General features: G+C 49.3%; 2 protein-coding genes across 3 annotated transcripts; both read left to right on the top strand.

Moving 5' to 3' along the window:
- Positions 1 to 472: 472 nt before the first annotated feature.
- Positions 473 to 4,519, top strand: LOC135235863 (beta-crystallin A1). Of its 2 annotated transcripts, none has more exons than XM_064301811.1 (6): positions 473 to 607; positions 1,101 to 1,161; positions 2,095 to 2,213; positions 2,796 to 2,937; positions 3,225 to 3,367; positions 3,926 to 4,519. In XM_064301811.1, exons 2-6 carry the CDS (start codon positions 1,123 to 1,125, stop codon positions 4,071 to 4,073), a joined length of 591 nt encoding a protein of 196 aa, XP_064157881.1. In that variant the 5' UTR covers positions 473 to 607; positions 1,101 to 1,122; the 3' UTR covers positions 4,074 to 4,519. The 2 variants fall into 2 exon arrangements, with proteins under 2 accessions (XP_064157881.1, XP_064157882.1); XM_064301812.1 differs by having other exon boundaries at positions 576 to 598.
- Positions 4,520 to 7,131: 2,612 nt separating this feature from the next.
- cpda (carboxypeptidase D, a) lies at positions 7,132 to 26,047 on the top strand. The gene is made up of 15 exons (XM_064301900.1): positions 7,132 to 7,915; positions 8,392 to 8,639; positions 16,164 to 16,306; positions 16,836 to 17,005; positions 17,315 to 17,709; positions 17,949 to 18,140; positions 18,525 to 18,692; positions 20,617 to 20,726; positions 21,124 to 21,226; positions 21,633 to 21,775; positions 22,293 to 22,462; positions 22,681 to 22,980; positions 24,320 to 24,515; positions 24,623 to 24,758; positions 26,015 to 26,047. Exons 1-15 carry the CDS (start codon positions 7,266 to 7,268, stop codon positions 26,029 to 26,031), a joined length of 3,141 nt encoding a protein of 1,046 aa, XP_064157970.1. The 5' UTR covers positions 7,132 to 7,265; the 3' UTR covers positions 26,032 to 26,047.
- Positions 26,048 to 26,066: the final 19 nt, after the last annotated feature.

Genomic DNA, 26,066 nt, shown 5'->3' with positions numbered 1-26,066 from the left:
CTGAATAACTTCTGCATTTCATATATTTTCTTGTGTTAAATATGCATGTCCTTGATTAAAACTTGGGCTGTGTTAACCACGTAAGAGATTAATTCATTCAACGATCATCAAAATATCCGAGGAAGTAGCTCAGAAATACACAGAGGAAATTAGGTGTTTTCCTGAAGCGAGAGAGAGAGCACATGTAAAAGCACATACATCATCACTTGTGTGACGGCTGACATCTTTTAAATCCGTCTTTTGAAATGGAAAAGAACCATGCAAGTGCATAACGCCCATTGAACACCACTTCTAACTTAAGAGTTTATTTGTTGAAGGGCTTTAGATGCCACAGGGGTGACTGTAGATTAGTGTGGGGGGCGTGGACTGGGACAGGCCCCTCCCCCTGGGGGGGGGCGGGGCCTCCAGCATTGTGCCAGAGGAGTGGAAAAGCCAGAGGCTCAGACCAGAACAATGGGGCCCAAAGCAATGTGCTGATCCAGCCCAGGCCTGATCCGTGGCCCCCGCTCAGCCCTGCCCCGTATAAAAGGCCCCTCATCGCACCCCTGCACGAGAGACCGTTTCGTGGACCCCTCAACGCGCACGTCTGTAATTTTGGGTAGGTCAGGTAAGCTCCTGCTCTGTCGTGTGTCACATCTGTTTACATTTCTCTGCTCCCTCTGTGTCACTAGAAGAGCAGGCACACAAAACAAGTAAACAACCAGACAGATTTTCTGATTTTTTTTCTCCAAAAATTGTTTTGAATACCTGTATATGGCAAGCAAATATCTGGCCAAAGTCTAGGGATGGGAAGCACATAATTTGAACTTTATTGACTAAATGTGTACAGGAAAGCAGCATTGTTAGTGAACATTAAAAATTTTTTTTTACATTTTTTACACAGCAAGATATTTGCCAGGGCACAAAACGACAGACTAGACACTACTGTTTTAAAGTCGGGTTGAAATATGTGGGCTATTCACATGAGGTTACCTGTAGGATGGAAGGGACTGTGTTATGCTGTGTAGTGATGTACTGGGATAGGGCAGTTCACTGGTGCACATTGTGATGCAGATCACAGGGAAGGACTGTGATAGGCTGTCTGTTTCTGTCTCTGTCAGGTCAGCTCTAAGGTCTTACAGAATGGCTCTGACAAACCCGATGCCAATGGGCCCATGGAAGGTAAGTGCAAGACCCCCAACACCCTCTCCCAAACCCAACGCTATCCCAACGCCCTCTCCAAACCCAACACTATCCCAACTCCCTCTCCCAAACCCAATGCTATCCCAACGCCCTCTCCAAACCCAACACTATCCCAACACCCTCTCCCAAACCCAACGCTATCCCAATGCCCTCCCAACTCCCTCTCCCATAACCAATGCTATCCCAACACCCTCTCCCAAACCCAACACCCTCCCAGCACCCTCTCCAAACCCAACACTATCCCAATACCCTCCCAAGACTCTCTCCCAAAGCCAGCACTATCCCAACACCCTCTCCCAAACCCAACGCTATCCCAGCACCCTCTCCCAAACCCAACACTAACCTAACACCCTCCCAACACCCTCTCCCAAACCCAACGCTATCCCAGCACCCTTCCAACACCCTCTCCCAAACCCAACGCTATCCCAGCACCCTCCCAACACTAACCCAACACCCTCCCAACACTCTCTTCCAAACCCAACACAAACCCAATACCCTCCCAACACTCTCTCCCAAAGCCAGCACTATCAAAACACTTTCCCAACACACTCTCTCCAAAAAACCCACCATTGCCCTCGAAAAACCCAGCATTATTTTCCAAATTCTCCCCCAAACTCTTTCTTAAGGCTCTTCCCCAAATCTAGTCCTGTTTTAAAAAGCCCGCTCAGTACAAACTGAACACTAGAGAATCACACTGCAGACCATTTTACCTGTGCATAAAAATCCAATGTTTTTGAAGTGTAGCATATATTTATCCGGTGCTGGAGAGCAGCAGTAAGTACACCAACTAGAATTCCGGTTTATAACAGATTTAATAAAAGCTACATTTTACTGAAAGAAGAAAACGTGCAGTGTGCAGTGTGCGCGATGCAGTGATAAGTGTGGTAAGTGCGTGTTTGCGTGCGTCTCCAGATCACGGTCTATGACCAGGAGTACTTCCAGGGGAGGCGCATGGAGTTCACCGCCTCCTGCCAGAACATCATGGAGTGCGGCATGGACAACATCCGCTCCGTGAAGGTGGAGTGTGGAGCGTAAGTCCTGCCTTGCCCCGCCCCGAAAAAAGCCACATCCTGCTCCAAAACCATCACACCTGCCCTCTGGACACACCATGCCCACGGGCTAGGCTCGGGTTCGACTCCGCCCAAATGTTTCACTAAGTACAGCTAGTTATATCCAAATAACCAAACCCATTGACTAAACTGAACAATTTAGTAAAAGGTTTTTTTGTTTGTTCTTAGTTTACTAATGTGCATGAAGCTAACAACTATTGATGTGCAAAATGATACACTATAGGTGATGTCATCAATGCAATTTGAAGCAAACGTAAAAATCTTTATGTAAACAACACACACTTCACAGTAAATTCTGGGGTTAAAGATAAAAGCCACTGAAGTACCTCACCTCTCTGTGTTTCTGTTTGTCCGTGTGTGTGTGTGTGTGTGTGTGTGTGTGTGTGTGTGTGTGTATGTGTGTGTCTGTCTGTCCATGTGTGTGTGTTTGTGTGTCTGTATTTGTGTGTGTGTGTGTGTGCCGGTCTGTCCGTGTGTCTGTTTGTGTGTCTGTATGTGTGTGTGCATGTGTGTGTGTGTGTGTGTCTCTGTCCATTCATGCAGCTGGGTGGGCTATGAGCACTCCAGCTTCTGTGGGCAGCAGTTCATCCTGGAGAGAGGAGACTACCCTCGCTGGGAGGCCTGGAGTGGCAACAACGCCTACCACATCGAGAGGATGATGTCATTCCGCCCCATCTGCTCTGCTGTGAGTTTCACTTCCTGGGTCAGAGGTCTCCAAGCCTGGCATGTCCAGCACGCGAGCTGCAAATTAAGAGTGGCTGCACATTTCAGCAGGTGCATGTGCCAGTGCATCCATCTCCAGAATGGACCAAAGATTTGGCTCGGATGGAGCAGACCTGTTATGATTGGTTTGTTCCAAATTAAGAGCAAATAATAGGGAAAATGAAATACAACAATGGGAGCTGTGGGGTTACGTGGTGCTGAGCGTGGTGGTTCTCTGCCTGAGTGTTTCCCCCCTGCTTCCTGGAACAGACTCACAAGGACTCCAAGATCATGGTGTTCGAAGGCGAGAACTTCATGGGCCGGCAGTGGGAGATGTGTGACGACTACCCCTCCCTGCAGGCCATGGGCTGGTTCAACAACGAGATCGGCTCCATGCAGATCCAGAGTGGGGCGTGAGTATCCGGCCTCTTAGAGTGGAGACTCTGGATCCCTACAGTCTATGGGATTCTAGAACCCTACAGTCTATGAGACTCTAGAACCCTACAGTCTATGCGATACAGCATTAGTAATGCTGGTGAATCAATGCAAGAAGCCAGTTCACTGCTCAGAAACAGCCGAGCTTTGGAGGTTTAACAAACATCCTTATTGTCAGATGCTCAGTCAATACCTAATTGTGTTTTAGGGAGTTGACAACTGGGTGATGTACTCTGCTATCTACTGGATGGCAGTATAGTATAATGGTTAGCAATTGGATAAAAAGTGGACTTGTAACTCAGAGGTTGCAGGTTCAATGCCCGGGTGGTTCATTGCTGTTGTAGCTTTGAGCAATGTCCTTATTCTGAATTACTTTAGTAAATATTAAGCTGTGTAGATGGATTGTAAATTTTAAAACATAAGCCATGCTAGTTGCTCTGGGTAATGTGTGATGTAATGTCTGACTAGCATACGTGACACATGACAGCCACTCAGTTAGGGTGAGAATGCTTCTGATTGGTCCTCTCTTACCTTAGATGGGTGTGCTACCAGTACCCCGGTTACCGTGGCTACCAGTACATCATGGAGTGTGATCGTCATGGAGGCGAGTATAAACACTACAGGGAGTGGGGGACCCACGCCCAGACCTTCCAAATCCAGTCCATCCGCAGGATCCAGCAGTGAGTGGGACACTCCCTCCTCCCTGCCGCCCTTCCTTTCCCTCCTCCTCCTCCTCCTCCTCCTCACTGCCCCGTCTCCCGCCCACTACTTCAATATGCCTGTGAGACCACAGACCACGGACTGAAAACCTGGTGATGCAGCGCTAACGTGCTAACGTGCTAACGTTTATGACCTGGTACTGTAGCGCAAATGTGCTAATGCTTATAACCTGGTGCTGTCGCGCTACAGTTTACAAACTCGTGCTATTGCGCTAATGTTTATTTCTGGTGCTATAGTGCTAAAGTCTATAACCTGGTGCTGTAGTGCTAACATTTACAGCACTTTTATTCCAACATGTAAAGAAAGGGGAAGACTAAAGCGCTAAGGACTCCTTGGACTTTTCTTCTCATTCTCACCACTGTCACTGTACCATCTGTGCAAAAGTGATTAATAAAGAGAGCATGACCGAACATACGAGTGACAAAAATGCAAAATGACTGTCAACTGTGTCTGCATGTGTTCTGACCACCCATTACCTTACCCACTACATCATGACCCTGTCCACTCTGAAAATGCCTTTCTGACACCACAAATCTCAGTGAAGCCTGGATATGAGGTGATCCCACAAACTAGCATGAGCTGAGAGTTACAGAGAGAACTGCTGACACACACACTGGCATGAAAATTAAATGTGGGCGACATAGTTCAGGAGGTAAGAGCGGTTGTCTGGCAGTCGGAGGGTTGCCAGTTCGATCCCCCGCCCTGGGGGTGTCGAAGTGTCCACGAGCAACACACCTAACCCCTAATTGCTCCCGATGAGCTGATTGGTACCTTGCATGGCAGCCTTTCACTGTTGGTGTGTGTGTGTGAATGGGTGAATGAGAGGCACCAATTGTAAAGCACTTTGGATAAAAGTGCTACATAAATGCAGTCAATTTACCATTTACCAAATGAACAGGGTAACATATTACCTAATGTTTCTGATAAGATGAGTCATGGCAACAGTCATACTGACCTATGGTCCCTCCACCTTGCAGATAACTGGCTGGTGAAATGTTGGAACCTCAAAGGTGAGGGCAGTTTATGCACATGCTATTCACAAAATACAACTACTGCCTGATATTCCGGTAATAGATAAACTGTCTAACAAAAAAGTGCCTGTAATGCAGGCTACAGCATTAAAACTCAAAATGAAAGTGGCAATTCATACATGTCTCCTCACAGCAAGAAGGTACAAAGTTTGAATCCCATACCAGGGGGCTTTTTGTGTGAAGTCTGCTTGTTCTCCCCGTGTGAGTGTTGGTTTCCTGCAGGTACTGCAGTTTGCTCCTGCAGTCCAAAGACATTTAGGTGAGGTTAACTGGAGAGTCTAAATAGTACTTTGGTATGCATGAGTGAATGCGTGTGGGCCCTGCAATGGACTTGTGCAGGGTGTATTCCAGCTTTTCACCCAATGTCTGCTGGGCTAGGCTCTATCACTCCATGACTCTGACCAGGAACAAGAAGTTTTGAAAATGGATGGACAATATTATATTCAGCAATATTAAGCTACTACAAAAATATTATATACATCATATATAAATATATACATGCATACAGACGGGTGACAAATTAAAGGAAAAACCTGAATAAATTAGTGGAGAAACATAACGATTCCATACAGGTGTACTGCGTGTTACAATTAAGTAATTAACAACCTATCATGCTCTGTGGCATGTGTAAAACTGCTGAGTAGGCCCAGTTGGCCTCTATTTTGGATCAAGATGGCAAGAGGAAAAGATCTAAGTGATTTTGAAAGAAGGATCATTATTGGGGCACAGATGTAAGGAGCTTCAGACACAAAGACTGCTCAACTGGCTAGTGTTTCAATAGGAGCAGTGACTGAAGTAACATCTGCATTTAGATCTATGGGACAGTAAATAGGGTTGGAAACTGTGGCCAAAAGTGCACATTCGATGACCGTGATGCTCGTGCATTAGTGGAAAACCAGAAGAGCCACTCTTCCGCAGGTGACTGAAAAGGCTAACGCAGGACATGATCAGACTCTGCAAAGAGTCACTGCAAATCAATAGAAAGTTATTCTGAGTGATCACCTTTATTCCCTGATGAAACATTTCTATCCTGATGGGAGTGGTCTCTTCCAGGATGACAATGCCCCCATCCACAGGGCCCCCATCCAATGGGTGATGAGTATGCAAATGATGCGAATCATACGCTATGGCCTTTTCAGTCACCACATCTCAGTACAATTGATCGCCTATGGGAAATTTGGGAGGATGGATGGGGGCATTGATGGGGGCAGTGGATGAGAGGAAGAGGTGCTCTTCTGTTTTTCCGTACTGCTTTTCGCACTAATGCATGAGCATCACGTTATGTACGTTGTCCTTTTTCCAGGGCCCTACCACTGATCTCAGTTGCCAGCATCTCCCAGCCAGCCCACTGCAGGCTGCTGTAGCCTACTGTTACATACTAGAGGCCATTAGCACAGCTTTGGGTGAGCCTGGGGATAGTGTGGAAAAGAATTCATAGAGTCTGCTGGATTCTTTGGAGCCTGAGAAGGGACATAACATTTACAAATCATGGTGAACTACTGTAAACTGTGGCCTAATGATTTGAGTGAAACACTTGTAGGGTTTCAATTTCCATTTAAATATTAACATGGTCTCAACCTCACACATGTAATGTGTGGAAGGGTGTAATTTATGGAGGGGACAAGGGGTTACATCCCCCCCACCCCAAAATAGGTTAAATACTCCCCCTAAATATGTAAAATTCCTCAAAATTTCCCCTGTTCCATTCCCCTGTACACATAAAAAGAATAAACTACAGATGCAGTTCTTGCAAACATTGCGAACAGTGATGTTTTAAACTATTAATAAAATTTGGTTATGAGCAAACAGACCAGTATTGAAATACATCTTATCTCGTGGGGTGGAAATTAATGAATAAATCATATATCTCAGAACAGGTTATTTTGTGAACGTGAAAAAGATTCTCTTAAAATCAAACGGTGTGTGGCAGTATGCAGGATCGAAAGATCGAAACACATGTCCCGCCTCCGTTAAGATGACGTCAGCGAAAACATCCGCCCCTCTCCGAGGTTAAAGGGAAGTTGAGAGAAAATAGGAAGATAGTCAGACGCGAATAACAAAAACTGGAGTATTCGCGTTGTGACGGAAGTCCGAGTGAAAGATCAAAGAGGAGATTCTCTGAAATATGGCGATAGTAAAACTAGGGCAGCTGCACACATCGAAGAAAAATACCCACGCGGCCTTGATTGTCGCTGTTTTTTTCGTATATTCTCTCAACCCCTCTACCGTCTGCGAGGCTAGGGCGAGGAGGAGTTCGTCGGAGGAGGTAGAATCTTACAATAAATACTACAATTACGTGGATCTGACGCGGCTTCTCAAATCTTTGGCGGACAGGTATCCTCATGTCGCGAATTTGTCCAGCGTGGGCCAATCGGTACAGGGTAGGGAGCTATGGGTGATGAGAATCACGAAGGACCCCGCTGCGGACGGACCGGGGAAGCCCAAATTTAAATACGTGGGGAACATGCACGGAGACGAGACGGTGTCCCGGCAGATTTTGGTGTACCTGGTAGAACACCTACTGACCCGGTATGGGGAGGATCCGCGGGTGACGGACCTGGTCAACAACACCGACATCTACATCATGCCGAGCATGAATCCCGACGGCTTCGAGAAGTCCGTGGAGGGAGACTGTAACGGGGACAACGGTGGTCGAAAGAATGCCAAAAACATCGACTTGAACAGAAGCTTTCCGGACCAGTTTGACATCATAAACGTCAGAAAAGAAGACGTCCCGGAAGTCACGGCCGTGATTAAATGGATTCTTGAGAACAAGTACAGTTATTCTCTAGCTTCAGCCCCCCACCTCATCACGTTTTGCTGTTAGTTTGTGTTAGCTAGCTAACTTACTTAGTTTAGCTTTCTTGACTCGCTGATGTTGACATTGCTCGTTTCCTGTTACACTTATTCTAAATGATTGCTTCACAGTCATGGTTCTGAACTTGAGTCAGCTACCGTATCAGCTTGCATGCTGTTAATAGAGATTCACCCTGTTGTGGCTGTTCGCTAGCGTAGAGCAAGTAAAATAAAACAGTCAGCCTATAGTCAGAAATAATGTCTGTTAGTGGTAATAACAATGTTTCTGGTTTCTGTGCAGATCAGAATAGAACATTTCACGATGCATTTTGTATAAAAATGTCATCATGTCACACATTTGTCTTTTGTGGTACCTTTCACAAGTACGTTTGACACCGTTACTGAATTGCTTGTGGAGGAGATGTTAGCAAGATGAGACTGATCCTGTGCTTCAGGTTCGTCTTGTCCGGGAACCTCCACGGGGGCACGGTTGTGGCCAGCTATCCCTTTGACGACTCGGCATCTCACGACCCCGAGGGCCACTACAGCAAGTCGTCGGATGACTCGCTGTTCAGGTACCTGGCACGGACGTACGCGGAGCGCAACCCAGTCATGGCAACCGGCGAGCCTAACTGCCCGGACGCCCCGCTTGAGACATTCAAGGACGGCATCGTAAACGGTGCCGAGTGGTACGACGTATCTGGTGAGTTCATTTTAACCTTATAATCGTGTTGCCCCCCCCCCCCCGACCCGACCATAAAATCTTTTTTTACAGCTATCACGCGCTTTGCTGAAACCGAGGGGGAAATGCTTCGTTGTCATGGTGACATGCCCTTTAGGGCAGCTTTATTGTACTTTGGTGAGCATCTTGGAACTGTTAATAACAAGATGGGCTGACTACCAGTTTTCTGTTCATATTAAGAGGACTTTTCTGTGCTGATTTTATATATACCTGATATAATCTGCTATATGTTATATATTAACATTTACATGTGAATTCAGTTTCTTGAACATTGTGGCTTGACTATCGGGTGCAGTGGACCCCTGTGTACTTTTGAAAATGACATGTAATGTCTTTAAGGTGTCTCTGACCTAGCTGGCATTGCTCCGCTACATTAACAACTCCAAACTGGTGAAGAGCAGATGTGTTGTGGCTGTAGTGCATTGTGGGAGAGCAGAGGTGCTGTGGCTGCAGTGCATTGTGGGAGAGCAGAGGTGTTATGGCTGTAGTGCATTGTGGGAGAGCAGAGGTGTTATGGCTGTAGTGCATTGTGGGAGAGCAGAGCTGCTGTGGCTGCAGTGCATTGTGGGAGAGCAGAGGTGTTATGGCTGCAGTGCATTGTGGGAGAGCAGAGGTGTTATGGCTGCAGTGCATTGTGGGAGAGCAGAGGTGCTATGGCTGCTGTGCATTGTGGGAGCGCAGAGGTGTTATGGCTGCAGTGCATTGTGGGAGCGCAGAGGTGTTTGGCTGCAGTGCATTGTGGGAGAGCAGAGGTGTTATGGCTGCAGTGCATTGTGGGAGAGCAGAGGTGTCATGGCTGCAGTGCATTGTGGGAGCACAGAGGTGTTATGGCTGCAGTGCATTGTGGGAGAACAGGTGTTATGGCTGCAGTGCATTGTGGGAGAGCAGAGGTGTTATGGCTGCAGTGCATTGCTGGCTGCCTTCAGAAGGGGACAGAAAGTATGGCTCATCCTGCTAATATGGGGGTTCAGTGCAGCTGCTCACCCCACATTCTGGTGTCAAAACTTAACCGTGATGATGGCGACCGGCTGGCAGTCCCACAGGGCCATTGCACATGGTTGCACACGATCGACCAGAGGGAGGGATTTAGCCAGCAGTGTGTCCCCTGTCTCACTCCTCTGCTCGGTGGTGCCAAGAAGGCCTGTGTTTGTGTACTGAGTGCACAGGTGTTTTAGTACAACCACACTACCCCTGCAGGTCACCACATGCTCAGGTGTGTGTTTGTGTTTGGAACCAGTGCACCGGTGTATTGGTAACCTACAGGAATGGTACTTTTGTGTTCCAACTGAGTGCACAGGTGTGTTAGTGACCTGAGGGGTGGTGTGTTTGTGTTTGTACTAAATGAACAGGTGTGTTAGTGACCTGAGGGGTGGTGTGTTTGTGTTTGTACTAAATGAACAGGTGTGTTAGTGACCTGAGGGGTGGTGTGTTTTGTGTTTGTACTAAGTGTACAGGTGTGTTAGTGACCTGAGGGGTGGTGTGTTTGTGTTTGTACTAAATGAACAGGTGTGTTAGTGACCTGAGGGGTGGTGTGTTTTGTGTTTGTACTAAGTGTACAGGTGTGTTAGTGACCTCAGCGGTGGTGTGTTTGTATTTGTACTAAATTAACAGGTGTGTTATTTACCTGAGGGGTGGTATGTTTGTGTTTGTACTAAGTGCACAGGTATGTTAGTGACCTGAGTGGTGGTGTGTTTTGTGTTTGTACTAAGTGCACGGGTGTGTTAGCGACCTCAGGGGTGGTGGGTTTGTGTTTGTACTAAGTTGTGGCAATCCACAGTGGGGGCGTGTTTAGGCAGCCTACCGTGCCGTTTTGGCTGTGTTAAAACCGCTCATGTGCTTGCTCCGCCGGGCAGAATTGTTCCGCTGTCTCTCTCCCACAGCGAGACATTACCTGGTATCGTGTTACACTTATTCTAGATGTAATCCCATCCACCCCCTGCTTCTTTGGCAGGGAACTCAATCCGCACAGTTACCTTCAGGACTGGCCTCCTGTCACAGGCTGAAATGGTCAAACCTGCACCTATTACCTGCAGTGCCCTGTGCCCTTCAGCAGGCGGAGACGTGGGCCTCGGCCCGACCTCTGTCCCCGAGTCCCCCCCCCCCCTCCAGGGCCCGGATGAGTGGGGAAGTGCGAGACCCCATTCCTCGCACCCAATCAAATCGCACGTTTTCCCCAGCGTGTGCTCAAGTCACCTCACTCCTCTTTTCTTGTCCGACCAGTTCCCCCTCAGGTCTTTGTGTGTTAATCGCATTAAAGAGTGCCCTCCAAACCCCCCCCACCCTCCAAACTGCCCCCCCCCCCTCCAGACACCGCACTGTCCTGGCAGTTTTGGGGTGTAAATATAGGCTATATGAAAGTATGAACTCAAAGTGACGTCCCAAGTGAAGTATAAACGCACACTGGAGCGGTATATAATTTCAATAACTTCACTAACCAATGAAACTCCCTCCGGTCCTGGGAAAGGGCCAATCAGAGCTCTGTGGGGTGTGGAGGAGGGAGGCCTCTGTTCACAGGCAGGTTAGGTTAGGTGTGCAGGGAGTGATGAATGCGTAGATGACTTATATTTAGATTTTCACAGCGATGCTAATTTTCGCAGTGATGCTAATGACTCCGTCAGTGAGGTCTCACCTCTGTCACACACAGCTGTGAGACTGGTGATATGCACAGATCCTGAGGTGTGGAAGACTTTAATAGGGAGGCTTTGAACGCTGTCTCGAAGCTGAGGCAATTGGTGAATTTTTTTCCAATTAGTGGAATTATTCAGTAGGTTAACTGGGGAAACTTTAAACCTGTTAACTATATTTTATGTATTTTTAATATTCATTGGAATACAGTGCTAGCTTGTGGGGCGTTTTTTGACATCCTAGACAATATTATTTTGCCGGCCGTTTTATGCAATCCAGACTGCAGTTGAGATCATAAGCGTTTTGCACACACAGTCTGTTGACGTGAAACGTAGAGTACTTTGCTTAACGGTAGGCTAAGCGCGCCGATTCTAAGCTTAGTCTGGTGGATCGTTGGAAGTTATCTGGCTGCAGTAGCAACTGTAGCTGTGAAAGGACGCTTTGCTTTCTGGAGATAGATATTGTGATGACCCCCCTGCTCTGCTGCCAGTACTGCTCGTTGTGGTGTTGTTCACAGGTGCCTGAAGGGCAGAGCAGAGGGTTGTTGAGGTGGTGCAGAGGTGGTGCAATTGGGAACACCTGTGGCCAGGGCTCCCAGAGAGATTGAGATGGCCCGTCTCCAGTTTGAGGGAGCGCGCCCTCCCCCACATTTTGGCACCTGTTTAGGTGTTGGCTGTGTTTCTGGTTTTACACCTTACAACAGCGCGTCAGCATACCTTTCACACATCCACTCACCTACACTACTGATAATGCTGACTTTCACACCCCACGTTTCTCTTGTTTTTGGTATAATTAGGTTAATTTAGATAAATGTGAATTTTATTTTTAAATTCGTCAGTGTGCAGTGGGCCTTTTTGTCATGGCCCTTGAGCCAGGTCCTGATAGATATACTGTAGATAGATAGATAGATAGATAGATAGATAGATAGATAGATAGATAGATAGATAGATAGATAGATAGATAGATAGATAGATAGATAGATAGATAGATAGATAGATAGATTCATTGATTCATTGATTCATTGATTCATTGATTCATTGATTCATTGATTCATTGATTGATTGATTATTGTCCTCAGTGGGGAAATTCTTTTTAACGTTAAGTGCCCCGAGTCTAGCTTGGTCAGGTGGATCGTTGGAAGTAGCTGTGAAAGGATTGCTTTGCTTTCTGGAGATAGATATACTGTAGATAGATAGATAGATAGATAGATAGATAGATTGATTGATTCATTGATTCATTGATTCATTGATTCATTGATTGATTGATTATTGTCCTCAGTGGGGAAATTCTTTTTAACGTTAAGTGCCCCGAGTCTAGCTTGGTCAGGTGGATCGTTGGAAGTAGCTGTGAAAGGATTGCTTTGCTTTCTGGAGATAGATATACTGTAGATAGATGGATATATAGATAGATTATTGTCCTCGGTGGGGAAATTCCTTTTCATGTCAAAAACATGAACGCATTGAATCGCGCTCCACCGGAAAACGTTGAGGTCGACATCGACGTAACAGCAGAACAAAATGGCGGAAGGTTGAGCCGAGATGTTGAGCTGAGGTTAGACCGGAATCGCAGGGGGGGAGGTTAGAGCTGCCAGGCGTCTTTTTGGCAGAGGATACGGTGCTTTTGCCGAAGCGAGGCCTCCTACGCGTGGGCGTGCTGTATCTCTGACCTGAGGGGAGAAGGTTGGAGTGGCTGTGCGGTGGGGGGGTTCTGGGCCATGTAAATGGTAAATGGTAAATGGACTGCATTTATATAGCGCTTTTATCCAAAGCGCTTTACAATTGATGCCTCTCATTCGCCAGAGCAGTTAGGGGTTAGGGGTTAGGTGTCTTGCTCAAGGACACTTCGACATGCCCAGGTGAAATTGTGAAAATTGTGTGTGCCTTTTACGTGTTGTGGTCGCAGCGATGAGGCTGGACAGGCTGGGAGTGGGAAGACCGATGATTTTGGCAGCCGCGCGTGTGATTGTGAAGAGTTTTTTCCTGAGTCTGTGAGCTTGCTGAAAAAAACAGATGGCACCGTACACAGGAAATAGCTCAGTAACTCTTCAGAGCAGGAAGTGGAGGAGGAGGTGCGGTTTTTGACGTGCAGGGTTCTTAGCTGGCGAATAGCTGAGAGTTTATGTTGGCATGGATTGTCTATGGTGTGGTGACTGAAACAGAGGTTGTTGTTGGTGTGATGCCAAAGTGCTAGACAGTCTCAACCGCCTCTACTCTCTGTCGGTGAATTTTGGGAGGACTGGGGGCCGGTTCCAGATGGGGCTGCATTCTCTCTGAATTAGCTGCTCTGGACTGCACTTCCCAGCAGCCCCATGCTGCTGGTGTGAATTCCCTGATACCTGGTAGCTATCTGCTGTTGACTGATTCTAAGCCATCAGTAATCATTTTATTCGCAATTAAAACAATTCACTCGCATTTAAAGTGCAGATTGTCAACTTTTATTAAAAGGTATGTTTATTTTAGGATTTGTTATACACTTTGGTTTCACCATGTAGAAATAAGTTTGTATTCATAGCCCCACTCAATTTCAGGGCACCATAATTTTTGGGACTGTTTGGAATCTGTTATTGGTGTTTGTCAACCCGAGGACCACAGCTGTACCTCTAAAAATTTAAGGAAGCCATTACACGGCTGAGAAATATGAAAAAACAGTCAGAGACATAGGCCAAACCTTAAGCTTACCAAAATCAACAGTTTGGAACTTAATTAAGAAGAAAGAGAGCACTGGTCAGCTCAGAAATCTCAAAGAGCTGAAGATGTCTGCAGTACAGGCCTGGCAGAGCATCACCAGAGAGGATACTCAGCATCTGGTGATGTCTATGAGTCACAGACTTCAAACAATCATTGTTTGCAAAAGATATGCGGCAAAGTACTTCGCCTGTACTTCACATGGCTAATTTCATTCACATAACATTAATATGTCCCAAACATTATGGTGCTCTGAAATGCGAGGACTATGTATAAAAAGTGCTCTTAATTTCTAGATGGTGAAACAAAAGTGTATAAAAATACCCTTAAATAAAAGCTGAGAATGTGTATTTGTTTGATTACAAACCCAGAAAATACAGAGCCAAATCAAGGTATTGGGAAAAAAAAATAGTATTTGTCCTGAACATTATGGAGCTCACTTTAAGGATATGGGGCATGTTGTATTTGTGTATGTGTTTGTGTGCATATGGGTGTATTTAAGTCGTTGTGTGTGTGTGTATAACGTGTAGGTATGTGTGCTTGTGTGAGTGAAAGATGCTGTATTCTCTGTTTCCTGACATCTGGTTTTTTACAGTGTGTGATTTAACTGCACCTGTCTATCGAGCATGTTTGGGTTATCCTTGGAGACTAAATTCTCCTCTCCTTCAGTTTCTCTAAAAAAATTTTTTTATTACACTAGGTTTTTGTGTGTTCTTGTATTCCTATATTTGTCTATTTCTGGTCTATCGTTACCCATTGAGTTTTGCCGCCCTAATTATTGGAGCATATAATGGGGGAGAGGGAGAGAGTAAAGAGAGAGGAGGAAAAATAAAAGTGTAAAATATTATAATATTCTTATTCTTATTCTAATATATATTTTTCATATATAATTAATTATATCTGTAATTCTGAATGCTCTTTGAACCCCTACCAATCTCATAGACAAAGTTCTGATGTGTATATCCTCTTGTGTGTATATATAACCCCTCTTGTTTCATCTGTCCACTGTGGGAGAAAAAATAAACTTTAAAAAAATAATTATTTAAGAAGGAACTGAAGACACATGATGTTGGCTCAGGATGATGGAATTTTCAACTCTGCTCTCTGGGCCACAGAAGCAGATGAAATATGCTTTGATTCCTATTCTCAGGCCCTGTCTGATTGGCTGGGCTCCGTTAAGGACATGTCCGATTGGCTGGGCTCCAGTAAGGGCATGCCTGATTGGCTGGGCCCTGTCTCACCATGGTATCGGATTACAGCCCCTGTGCAGGGTGGGACAGTTTGAGGTCACTCTGTTTGTCTTTGCTTGCCGCTGCAGGACTTGGTTAGGAAATGCACACAAACTGCTGTCATTCGAGTCTGGTACACGCCCAGCGTACCCCCCCTGGGGTGATAGGGGATACGTGTGTTTTCTTATGCAATGTTTAATTTATTATATAAAACTAAACACACAGTTGGGCTTACGCACACATACAGTACACATACCATACTCAGGGTTTCAACTGGCTGAAAATGAGGCAGAGGTGGTTCTTTAATTATGATCGTGTGATAAAATTTACCATATCTTGTTTGTAATATGAGTGGTACTTTTTAACGGTCACTAACCATCAGATAGTGACTCCTGTCTTTTCTCCCGCTCTTCCTCACAAACTTTCTTTCTAAAAAAACCGGTTATTCGGGCCATATGTATTTAAAGTTGAACACGTTAAAATGATGGACAGACTCCATGCATACAGTGCTGTAGCTTTGCCTTTCTCTTCAGTAACGCTTTTCCTGGCGCACTGTGCTGGTTACGATACAGCACCACATGAGAGTAATGGCGCCATTGCAGTTACAAATTATGGAAGTCCCTAGCGCTGCGCAGCCGACACCTGTCATAATTTTGTGGAGGCTGCACAAAATTTGGCCGAGGCGGCCGCCTCCGACTTCTGTATGCAGGAACATCCCTGCACGCTCACACGCGAATTGGATCACTTCATAAATATGGTCACAATTTTGTGACAATCTCTTTTTGCAGATTTGACGATTCGAAGCGCTGTCCGCGTTGGTTATCGCGTTTTTGTGAAAGCTATCTTCCACTGGAGCAGATCGCGCTGTGAGAGTAACGCTGAGCCAGTGCCTCTCTGAAACTCTCTGTGAGATGTTCCTGTGTTGTTATTTTGCTGTGTCTGTTCAGGAGGGATGCAGGACTACAACTACCTGAAGGGGAACTGCCTGGAGATCACCATGGAGCTGAGCTGCTGTAAGCACCCCCACGCCGCGCAGCTCCCCACCGAGTGGGACAACAACCGAGAGTCTCTGCTGGCGTACATGGAGAAGGTAACCGCGGCAACTGTGATCGGCTGCTTGCAACTGCATCCTGCTGCTGTGCGGATGCACGGATGCTCACGCACACACACACACTCACACACACACACACACACTCACACACACACACGCACACTCACACACACACTCACACACACACACGCACACTCACGCACACACACACACACGCTCACACACACTCACACACACTCACTCACACTCGTGCTGTCTCACACACACACGCGCTGTCTCACACACAGACTCACGCACACTCACACTCACTCTGTCTCATACACACACACGCACTCACACTGTCTCACACACACACACTCTCACACACTCTCTCTCACACACACACACACACACTTGCACACTCTCTCACACACACACACACACACTGTCTGACACACACACACACACACACACACACATACACACTGTCTCACACACACACACTCTCACACACTCGCACACTCTCTCACACACACACACACACACATTCTCACTTGCTCTTGGTTTCTACCCGCTTGGCCTCCTGCAGGTGCACATCGGAGTGCGCGGTTATGTGAGAGAGGCGCAGAACGGGACCGTTCTCTCAGACGTGAGGGTCACGGTCGCGGGAAACAACCACAACGTGACCACAGGGAAGTTTGGAGATTATTACCGTCTCCTCCTGCCCGGCAGCTACAACATCACGGCCAGTCTCCCCGGGTGAGTCCCAGCCAAGTGTGTACCTCTGGCCAGCCCCCCTGTGTGTGTGTGTGTGTGTGTGTGTGAGAGACAGTGTGAGTGTGTGTGTGAGCGCGCGCGTGTGTGTGTGTGTGTGTGTGTGTGTGTGTGTGTGAGACAGTGTGAGTGTGTGTGTGAGCGTGTGTGTGTGTGTGTGTCTCTGTGTGTCCGTGTGTATTTATGTGTGTCTGTGTCCATGTTCGTGTCCGTGTGTGTGTGTGTGTGTGTGTGTGTGTGTTTGTGTAATTGTACATTATGCAATGTGTGTGTGTGTGTGTGTGTGTGTTGCAGATACCAGCCCATGACTGTAGGGGGCGTGCAGGTGGTGGAAGAAAAGGCCACGGAGCTCAACTTTACCCTGGCGGCTGTGAGGGAGGAGCCCCTCCCCAGCCCCTCCTCCAGCACCCCTGCGCTCCCACCCACCACCACCGGGGGCAGCAACGCGACGTCGGCCTCCAACGTGAGCTCCGCCCCCGCGACCCCGACGGCGACCTCGCCGCCCCCTCCCCAGCCCGTGCAGCCGCAGGACTTCCGGCACCACCACTACAACGACATGGAGCTCTTCCTCAGCCGCTACAACGCCGAGTTCCCCGCCATCACCCGCCTCTACTCCGTCGGCACGTCCGTGCAGAACCGCCGCCTCTACGTCATGGAGATCACCGACAACCCGGGCGTGCACGAGGAAGGTACGGCCCGCCGGCCCGTGACCTCTGACCTGTCGCCTCCGGGCAACGCCTGCCTCGCTTCCCAAAACCCTCATCGCTCCCTCTTTCTCCCTCTCCCCCTCTCTCTCTCCCTCTCTCGCTCTCTCTCTCACTCTCTCCCTCTCTCTCTCTCTCTCTCTCCCTCTCTCCCTCTCTCCCTCTCCCTCTCTCTCTCTCTCTCCCTCTCTTTCTCACCTCACTCTCTCTCTCTCCGTCTCCAGGGGAACCGGAGTTCAAGTACATCGGCAACATGCACGGCAACGAGGTGGTGGGGCGCGAGGTGCTCCTCAACCTGATCGAGTACCTGTGCCGTAACTACGGCAGCGACCCCGAGGTCACCCAGCTGGTCAACAGCACGCGCATCCACATCATGCCCTCCATGAACCCCGACGGGTACGAGCTGGCTCAGGAGGGTAAGGGCCAACCGGGAGGAACCCGTCGGAAACCCAGGCCTGATTGGTTCCCAGGCCTGACCGTGTACAGGCCTGATTGGTTCTTTAACCCTCCTGTTATGTTGCGGGTCAAATTGACCCTTTTTAAAGTTTGAAAATCTAGGAAAAATACTTAAAATTATTTTTTCAGTATGAAACTTCTTCTACTGGCCTTAATTAGTGTAATCAACATTCTAAATGAAAATGGTTCATTTCATGTATTTGCAAACCCCCCCTGTATGTTTATATCACCCGGGAACATTTTTGCTGTACCTAAAAAATGAACAGAACAGGAGGGTTAACGTGTGCTGCTGTGTCAGTGTTCAAGGTGGAACGGACCCACTAAATCGCTCTTGGTCTTTTCAGGAGACGTCAAAGGCTACGTGGGTCGCAACAACAGCAACAATTTTGACTTGAACCGGAACTTCCCTGACCAGTTCACCGCCATACCGGACCCCCAGCAGCCGGAGACCATCGCCGTGATGAACTGGCTGAGAATGTACCCCTTCGTCCTGTCCGCTAACCTGCACGGAGGTGAGTACCGCTATTCCGGCTACACACGCTACACACGCTAAACCTCTTACACCCGCTACACACGCTACACACGCTACACACACTATACCCGCTACACACGCTACACCCGCTAAACCTCTTTCAACCGCTACACACGCTACACCCGCTACACACGCTACACACGCTATACCCGCTACACACGCTACACACGCTACACCCGCTAAACCTCTTACACACGCTACACCCGCTATACCCGCTACACAAGCTACACACGCTACACACACTATACCCGCTACACACGCTACACACGCTACACACACTATACCCGCTACACACGCTACACACGCTACACACACTATACCCGCTACACACGCTACACCCGCTAAACCTCTTTCAACTGCTACACACGCTACACCCGCTACACACGCTACACACGCCATACCCGCTACACACGCTACACCCGCTACACCCGCTAACCTCTTACACACGCTACACACGCTACACCCGCTACACCCGCTAAACCTTTTACACCCGCTACACACGCTACACCCGCTTCACACGCTACACACGCTACACCCGCTACACACGCTACACACGCTACACCCGCTAAACCTCTTACACACGCTACACCCGCTATACCCGCTACACACGCTACACCCGCTAAACCTCTTTCAACCGCTACACACGCTACACACGCTACACACGCTATACCCGCTACACACGCTACACACGCTATACCCGCTACACACGCTACACCCGCTAAACCTCTTTCAACCGCTACACACGCTACACCCGCTAGACCCGCTACACCTCTTATACCCGCTACACACGCTACACCCGCTAAACCTCTTTCAACCGCTACACACGCTACACCCGCTACACCCGTTAAACCTCTTACACACGCTACACCCGCTAAACCTCTTTCAACCGCTACACACGCTACACCCGCTACACACGCTACACCCGTTAAACCTCTTACACACGCTACACCCGCTAAACCTCTTTCAACCGCTACACACGCTACACCCGCTACACACGCTATACCCGCTACACATGCTACACCCGCTAAACCTCTTACACCCTGTCTGTTGGCAGTACCCTAGCCTGGCGAGAGCAGTTCTGTGTACATGAACGGTGGAGCAGGGAGATTCAAACGAAGTTGCATTACATTGCCTTACAGGCATGTAAGACGCCCTTATCCAGAGCGACTTACACAACTTTTTACATAGCATTTACATTGCATATTTACTGAAGCAATACAGGTTAAGTACCTTGCTCAGGGGTGCAACAGCAGTGTCCTACCTGAGAACAGGATTGACCTTTAGGTTACAAGACCAGCTCCTTACCCTGTGAATTACATCACAGGCGCTTCTTATCCAGAGCGACTTACACAACAATTTTTTTTTAACATAATTTTTACATTGCATCCACTTATACAGCTGGATATATACTGAAGCAATGCAGGTTAAGTAACTTGCTCAAGGGTACAACCTGTGACCTTTAGGTTACGAGCCCAGTTCGTTAACCATTATGCTACGCTGCAACCCGTTAATGGTGGGTAAAAGCTATGAAAGCTCAGAGCCGAAATGTCCAGTCCTGCTGTGATCTGCTCCTTCCTGATTTAATATATATGTAGGTTTTCACAGCCAGTTTGAAATGAGTGAGTTCACGAGAGCCAGAATGGTGAGCTTCTTGTAAGTTCATCCCGGGGAAATTCTTAGTGATTCAAAAGCAATTCAAATGTGAGTCAAATGCAGTTCCATGTTCAGTTGGAGGAGAGGTTCCCTGAGGTCTAGGGCCCTGAAGAAATTTAGCAGATTGAATTTTCCTACAAATCACAGACGAGCTCAAGTGTGTGCCTGGGCTACGAGGAGCACGCAGGATTTGATTGGCTCGGGGGGGGTGTGAGCGTGGCTGCTGAGCGGAGCTGATTGGTCGGTTGCAGGGTCTCTGGTGGTGAACTATCCTTATGACGACAACGCGGAGGGCCTGAGGGGTTACAGCAGGTCCCCCGACGACGCCGTCTTCAAGATGGTGTCTCTGGCGTACGCACAGGTAACGGCACACGCACGAGCGCACGCACACGCACACACACACACACACACACGCGCGCACACACATACACCATACACCATTCACGCACACCATAGACAGACAGACACGCACTCGCCTAGGATTGTACTTACATAGTTGTATGGTTGCTCATATTTTTAAAGCAGGTTACTGGGGAAAATGCTCAGCAAGATCACGTGCTTTAGGATTTCTGTTAGGGATGAACAGCATCGTTGTGTCGGTGAGAACAATGTCAGTGAGTGTTTGGATTCCTGATCTGCTGACTGTGTTTTCTGATGTTCTGTGTGTGCACGTGTTGTGTGTGTGTGTCTGTGCGTGCATGCGTGTGTGTATGTGTGTATGTGTGTGTGTGCGCATGCTTGCGTGTGGTTATCTGCAGGGTAATCCTCTCATGCAAAAGGGGATACCGTGTGTAGACCTTTACCCAGGGGAGTTCTTCCAGGATGGCATCACCAACGGGGCGGGTTGGTACAGCGTGCCAGGTGAGTGCGGCCTGGGGTGCAGGTCTCCCTACACCTGCCTGAGCACTGTGTGTTAATGAGGCGTTAACACCTGTCCTCTGGTCTGTCTTTGTTCTGAAGGAGTACTCCCAGGGTAGTGTAAACAGTAACGTGGTAGCTGATTGGTTTCCCGTTTGTTTGTGTGTCTGGAGCTCAGTAACGTGGCAGCTGATTGGCTGCCCGTGTGCGCGTGTGTCTGGAGCTCAGTAACGTGGCAGCTGATTGGCTGCCCGTGTGTGCGTGTGTCTGGAGCTCAGTAACGTGGCAGCTGTTTGGCTGCCCATTTGTGTTTTTGTCTGGAGCTCAGTAACGTGGCAGCCGATTGGCTGCACATTATGTGCATGTGTCTGGAGCTCAGTAACGTGGCTCTTCTCTGTCTGGCCTGTAGGGGGCATGCAGGACTGGAACTACCTCAACACAAACTGCTTTGAGGTGACCATCGAGCTGGGCTGCGTGAAATACCCGCCTGCCAAAGACCTGCCCATGTACTGGGAGCAGAACCGGCAGGCCCTGCTGCAGTTTATACACCAGGTCTGTTCTCCTTCTCTCCCACGCCGTCTTTCTCTCTCTCTACCTCCTACTCTCCCTCCCCCTTTCCCTCTCTCTCTCCCTCCCTCCTTCTCTCCCTTTCCTCGTCTCTCTCACTCCCCCTCTCTTCCTCTTTTTCCCTATATTTCTTTCTCACAGCCCCCATCTCTCTCCTTCTCTCGTTCTCTCTCTCTGATTGGCAGTGCAGTGAGTGTCTCTGGGTTGCAGGTGCACAGGGGGGTGAAGGGAATGGTGCTGATTGGCTGATTGGCAGTGCAGTGAGTGTCTCTGATTTGCAGGTGCACAGGGGGGTGAAGGGAATGGTGCTGATTGGCTGATTGGCAGTGCATTGAGTGTCTCTGATTCGCAGGTGCACGGGGGGGTGAAGGGGATGGTGCTGATTGGCTGATTGGCGGTGCATTGAGTGTCTCTGATTCGCAGGTGCACAAGGGGGTGAAGGGGATGGTGCTGATTGGCTGATTGGTTGATTGGCAGTGCAGTGAGTGTCTCTGATTCGCAGGTGCACAAGGGGGTGAAGGGGATGGTGATGGACGGGAAGGACGGCACGGGCATCTCCAATGCCACCATCACGGTGGCGGAGGTGGATCACTCCATCACCACCAACAAGGCCGGGGACTACTGGCGCCTCCTGGTGCCCGGCACGTACCAGCTGACTGCGTCCGCGCGGGGGTGAGTCTCCCCTCACAAGCATTGTTTTAACACGGCATCCGTTTACTCAGCTGGTAAATATAGCGAAGTAATTCAGGTTCGGTATCTTGCTGAAGGATACAACGGCATTGGCCTTACCTGGGAATCAAACCTGCAACCTTGTGTTCCTTACCCATGATGCTACGCTTCTGTGTTTGAGCGCTGAGTTTGACCTCCCCCCCCCCCCCCCCCCCTCCCAGGTACACTCCCGTCACCGTCTACGCCACCGTGCCGGACGAGGGGGTGGAGGTGGTGGACTTCCGGCTGACGCGGGTGCGCAGCGAGGAGGGGGCGGCGGCGAAGGGCCCGCCCCCAACGCGGGACCCCACGGAGGAGGAGTTTGAGCGCTTCATCAAGGAGCTCTCCAGCGAGCGCGGCCTGGAGCAGCTCCTGCAGTCCACCGCCCCCCACAGCAGCTTCCGTTACCGCGCCTACAACGAGCTGTCCGAGTTCCTGCGCGGGCTCACCTACAACTTCCCCAAGATCACCCGCCTGCAAAGGTACGCTAGCCTGAGTCTACCTGTACAGGTACGCTAATCTGCTCCTACCTGTACAGGTATGCTGACCTGCTCCTACCTGTACAGGTACGCTAGCCTGCTCCTACCTGCAAAAGTACACTAGCCTGAGTCTACCTGTACAGGTACGCTAGCCTGAGTCTACCTGTACAGGTATGCTAACCTGCTCCTACCTGTACAGGTACGCTAGCCTGCTCCTACCTGCAAAGGTACAATAGCCTGAGTCTACCTGTACAGGTACGCTAGCCTGCTTTTACCTGTACAGGTACGCTAACCTGCTCCTACCTGCAAAAGTACACTAGCCTGAGTCTACCTGTACAGGTACGCTAGCCTGCTTTTACCTGTACAGGTACGCTAACCTGCTCCTACCTGTACAGGTACGCTAACCTGCTCCTACCTGTACAGGTACGCTAGCCTGAGTCTACCTGTACAGGTACGCTAACCTGCTCCTACCTGTACAGGTACGCTAGCCTGAGTCTACCTGTACAGGTACGCTAGCCTGCTCCTACCTGTACAGGTACGCTAGCCTGAGTCTACCTGTACAGGTACGCTAACCTGCTCCTACCTGTACAGGTACGCTAGCCTGAGTCTACCTGTACAGGTACGTTAACCTGCTCCTACCTGTACAGGTACGCTGGCCTGCTTTTACCTGTACAGGTACGCTAGCCTGAGTCTACCTGTACAGGTACGCTAGCCTGAGTCTACCTGTACAGGTACGCTAGCCTGCTCTACTGTACAGTACGCTAGCCTGCTCCTACCTGTACAGGTACGCTGGTCTGCTCCTACCTGTACAGGTACACTGGCCTGCTTTTACCTGTACAGGTAAGCTAACCTGCTCCTACCTGTACAGATACGCTGGTTTGCTCTTACCTGTGCAGGTATGCTGGCCTGCTCTTACCTGTACAGGTACGCTGGTCTTTTATTACCTGTACAGGTACGCTAACCTGCTCCTACCTGTACAGGTACGCTAGCCTGAGTCTACCTGTACAGGTACGCTAACCTGCTCCTACCTGTACAGGTACGCTAGCCTGCTCCTACCTGTACAGGTACGCTAGCCTGCTCCTACCTGTACAGGTATGCTAACCTGCTCCTACCTGTACAGGTATGCTGGCCTGCTCTTACCTGTACAGGTACGCTAACCTGCTCCTACCTGTACAGGTACACTGACCTGTTCTTACCTGTACAGGTACGCTGGTCTGCTCTCAGTTGCTCATCTGATGCTGGAAGTCATCTTTTTCATGGTGAAACCAGTATGGTAACTCAAGTTTTTATTCCCTCATCTCTCATTGGTTCCCTGCTTCTCATCACTGATTGGTTGGGCCAGTCTGGGGCAGAGCGTGGAATTCCGGACCATCTGGGCCCTGGAAATCTCCAACATGCCCAAGGTGCCCGAGCCCGCCGAGCCCAAGGTGCGATTCGTGGGCGGTATCCACGGCAACGCGCCGGTGGGCACGGAGCTTCTGCTGGAGCTGGCCGCCTTCCTGTGCATCAACTACGGCAAGAGCCCCTCCGTCACCAAGGTGAGGCGCCGCGAGCGTCCCGAGCGTCCCGCGGCCTCCCGGGACCGCCCCCTCCTCCTCCTTCGCCCCCTCCTCTCATGCTCCGCCCCCTCTCCTCCCCCCCGCAGCTGATTGACAGGACGAGGATCGTGATCCTGCCGCTGGTGAACCCGGACGGGCGGGAGCTGGCCCAGGAGAAGCACTGCAGCTCTGAGGTGGGCCTGACCAACGCGCACAAGAAGGACCTGGACACAGACTTCTTCGGTCAGTCCCTCCTCCCCTTCAGTCTGTTCCTCTTCCCCTTCGGTCAGTCCCTCCTCCCCTTCAGTCTGTTCCTCCTCCCCTTTGGTCAGTCCCTCCTCCCCTTCAGTCAGTCCCTCCTCCCCTTCGGTCAGTTCCTCCTCCCCATTGGTCAGTTCCTCCTCCCCTTCGGTCAGTCCCTCCTCCCCTTCAGTCTGTTCCTCTTCCCCTTTGGTCAGTTCCTCCTCCCCATTGGTCAGTTCCTCCCCCCCTTCACTCAGTTCCTCCTCCCCATTGGTCAGTTCCTCCTCCCCTTCGGTCAGTCCCTCCTCCCCTTCGGTCAGTTCCTCCTCCCCATTGGTCAGTTCCTCCTCCCCTTCGGTCAGTTCCTCCTCCCCATTGGTCAGTTCCTCCTTCCCTTTGGTCAGTTCCTCCTCCCCATTGGTCAGTTCCTCCTCCTTTTCGGTCAGTTCCTCCTCCCCATTGGTCAGTTCCTCCTTCCCTTCACTCAGTTCCTCCTCCCCATTGGTCAGTTCCTCCTCCCCTTCGGTCAGTTCCTCCTCCCCTTCGGTCAGTTCTTCCTCCCCATTGGTCAGTTCCTCCTCCCCTTCACCCAGATCCTCACTCAGTTGCTCCTCCTCTTCACGTCCTGCAGACCGCTTTCAGACGCTCGCAAGATGTTTCTTCTCAAGATGTTTTTGGAAGATGTTTCCCAATATTGTTGAGGCAGCCGCAAACAAAAACCACCTGTTATTTCCTGTGACAAATGCCCGAGAAGTTCAGTTTCAGTCAGTCCTGTTACATACTAGTGAACAATCGCTGTTATTTGATTTAAAATGTGGTGTTTTGTTACTGTGTGTGATTGGAGTAGTTGCCATTTTGAACATACACGTTTCATTTAATTTGTTCTTTAAATGCTAGCTAGCCAGCTGAGCTATGTGTTAACCAGTGGAATGTCTGGTTTACTTACTCGTATGTATTTCTCTTTGCTGGGCAAGTTCTGACATTGCAAAATCGTGGGCGGTGACAAAGACTTGTGGGAGCAGGCAGGAGGGGGGTTAAGAGAGGAGTCCTGGGCGAGGCTGTAGGGCAGACTCTGGTTCTGGAGGGATGCAGCATCTGTGGGATTTTGGTGTGTTTTAGCCTAAAGGGGAAATGATTGGAAAAGATGGCAGAAGATGCTGTGGCTCTCCAGGACTGGAGTTTGAGACCGCAGTTCTTGCACATGCAGGCGTTTGATGCGCCACAGTAAGGATGCGTGTGTGTGTACCTGTGTGCAGGTAATGCGTCGCAGTAAGGATGCGTGTGTGTGTTGTGTGCAGTTGTGCAGGT

The sequence above is a fragment of the Anguilla rostrata genome, chromosome 12 (genome assembly GCF_018555375.3).
Source record: "Anguilla rostrata isolate EN2019 chromosome 12, ASM1855537v3, whole genome shotgun sequence".
In the NCBI taxonomy this organism is placed as follows: Eukaryota; Metazoa; Chordata; class Actinopteri; order Anguilliformes; family Anguillidae; genus Anguilla; species Anguilla rostrata.
Note: the sequence above shows the minus strand (reverse complement) of the source record. Positions and strands in the feature narration are given on the sequence as shown.

Bases quoted from the DNA above. Each gene is read 5' to 3' on its own strand.
- LOC135235863 (XM_064301811.1), top strand. From the start codon at position 1,123: ATGGCTCTGACAAACCCGATGCCAATGGGCCCATGGAAG. The intron at 2,214-2,795 runs GTAAGTCCTGCC...CCATTCATGCAG, and splicing joins GTGAAGGTGGAGTGTGGAGC to CTGGGTGGGCTATGAGCACT. The intron at 3,368-3,925 runs GTGAGTATCCGG...CTCTTACCTTAG, and splicing joins ATGCAGATCCAGAGTGGGGC to ATGGGTGTGCTACCAGTACC.
- cpda (XM_064301900.1), top strand. From the start codon at position 7,266: ATGGCGATAGTAAAACTAGGGCAGCTGCACACATCGAAGAAAAATACC. The intron at 7,916-8,391 runs GTACAGTTATTC...CCTGTGCTTCAG, and splicing joins AAATGGATTCTTGAGAACAA to GTTCGTCTTGTCCGGGAACC. The intron at 17,710-17,948 runs GTACGGCCCGCC...CTCCGTCTCCAG, and splicing joins CCCGGGCGTGCACGAGGAAG to GGGAACCGGAGTTCAAGTAC.